At 56.2% G+C, this 1482-nt stretch overlaps 1 protein-coding gene across 1 annotated transcript in view; it reads left to right on the forward strand.

Moving 5' to 3' along the window:
* Nucleotides 1-1443, forward strand: part of H257_18205 (hypothetical protein) — a gene marked incomplete at both ends in the record, with an annotated part of 3213 nt that extends 1770 nt beyond the window's left edge. The window contains 2 exons of the mRNA XM_009847224.1: nucleotides 3-784; nucleotides 903-1443. Coding sequence (XP_009845526.1) covers nucleotides 3-784; nucleotides 903-1443 — 1323 coding nt within the window. The remainder of the gene's footprint in view (nucleotides 1-2; nucleotides 785-902) is intronic.
* Nucleotides 1444-1482: the final 39 nt, after the last annotated feature.

Raw genomic sequence — 1482 nt, forward strand, 5'->3', positions numbered from 1 at the left:
AGCAAGCTGGCGGCGGCGGCGGCGACGGGATTTTGGAAGTGCTGCTCCAAACGTACTGGGACCACCGTTGCCTCCCTGCGCCCGTGGAGCACCTGCTCGCGCTTGGGACGTGGGACGACGATGCGAGTCGGGTACGCCTCGTGCACGCCGAATGGCTGCCTCCGTCGACTGTGCGAACGCTCGACTACCAGATCAACATCCCAGTGGCCCATCTGGACCGCTTTCGACGCAGCATCCACACGAACGAGCTGACCCGGTGCGCCACCATGCACCCCGACCGCTCATGCCGCCAGTTTGCCATCACAGGCACACTTAATCTGCTCTGTCGAAGCACACAAGTGTTTGTACCATTGCAATGTCTATCGCTTGCCGCGAGTGTTTTCGTAGCCAGGAAACAAACGAGTGTCCAGTGGCCTGCACTGGCCAACAACGTGGGGTGGTCGGTGGTGTTCCTCACTTGGGCCAACATGGCGCCGCTCCTGCTCTCGTGCTCGCTACCTCAGACACGCCACAAACTAACGACGTTGGTGGCGTCCATGTTGCCCTACCTAATGCTGCAAGTGGAACCTCGAAAACGACGCGCCAGTGTGCTCAAAGCCATAGCCTGTTGGACGCTCGTTTCGCTGCAATTACAGGCCACCTCTAGCCGAGTTTGGCGACGATATGTGACAAAATTGTCGCTAGCCAAGCGTATGCCGTGGACGTGGGTCGCCACGGCGGTGTATGGCGCATGCATGACACACATTCTCAACCGACCGCACCTCCAAAGCCACCTCGCAATGCAGTACTTGTTCGGCAAATCCATGCACAAGCCACTAGTAGCAATAGTACAGTAGTAGTAGTAGTAGTAGTAGTACTCCAATTTCGAATCGACAAGTCGTTTGACGTCGACACTACTGTAGTATCATGAGCCGACATCATCAATTCATGCACACGTTCCTACTCGACGCCATCCGCCATGCTGGTCCGACCTCATGCCTAACCTTGCTCGTCGGTGCTCTTATATCCAGCGCTCAGTCGAGCCAACTCAAACTGCCGCCTGCGATCGTCGTTGCCGGGGGGGTCGGCTGCGGCGTGTTTCGATTCGTCTACCGACTCGAGCATCGCCGTCTAGCCGCGATCATGGGGTCCATGGCGTTCTTTCGTCTGTGCAGTTACAACCACAAGCACATCGTGTTGTCGTACTCGGCCGTCGAAGCCATCTCCACGTACTACCTCACGCACTTCACCCATCAGTACTGGCTCGAGCACGCCACGGGCATCCTCGTCACGTCGCGACTCATGTACACGTTTCTGTTCCATTCCGACTGGCTTTTTCCGTCGCAGCTCCGAATGCTGGACTTCCAGTCCGGCTTGTCCCCCGCCCGCCGCGCATCCCACCATACATTTATCAAGCACGGTAAGTCGCGGATATTTTTCATGGGAGGAGCATCCTTATTATAACGGAAACTAGTTTGATATTCAATGAATACAATACAAAAT

This window comes from Aphanomyces astaci (genome assembly GCF_000520075.1).
Source record: "Aphanomyces astaci strain APO3 unplaced genomic scaffold supercont1.143, whole genome shotgun sequence".
NCBI classification, from domain to species: Eukaryota; Oomycota; class Saprolegniomycetes; order Saprolegniales; family Verrucalvaceae; genus Aphanomyces; species Aphanomyces astaci.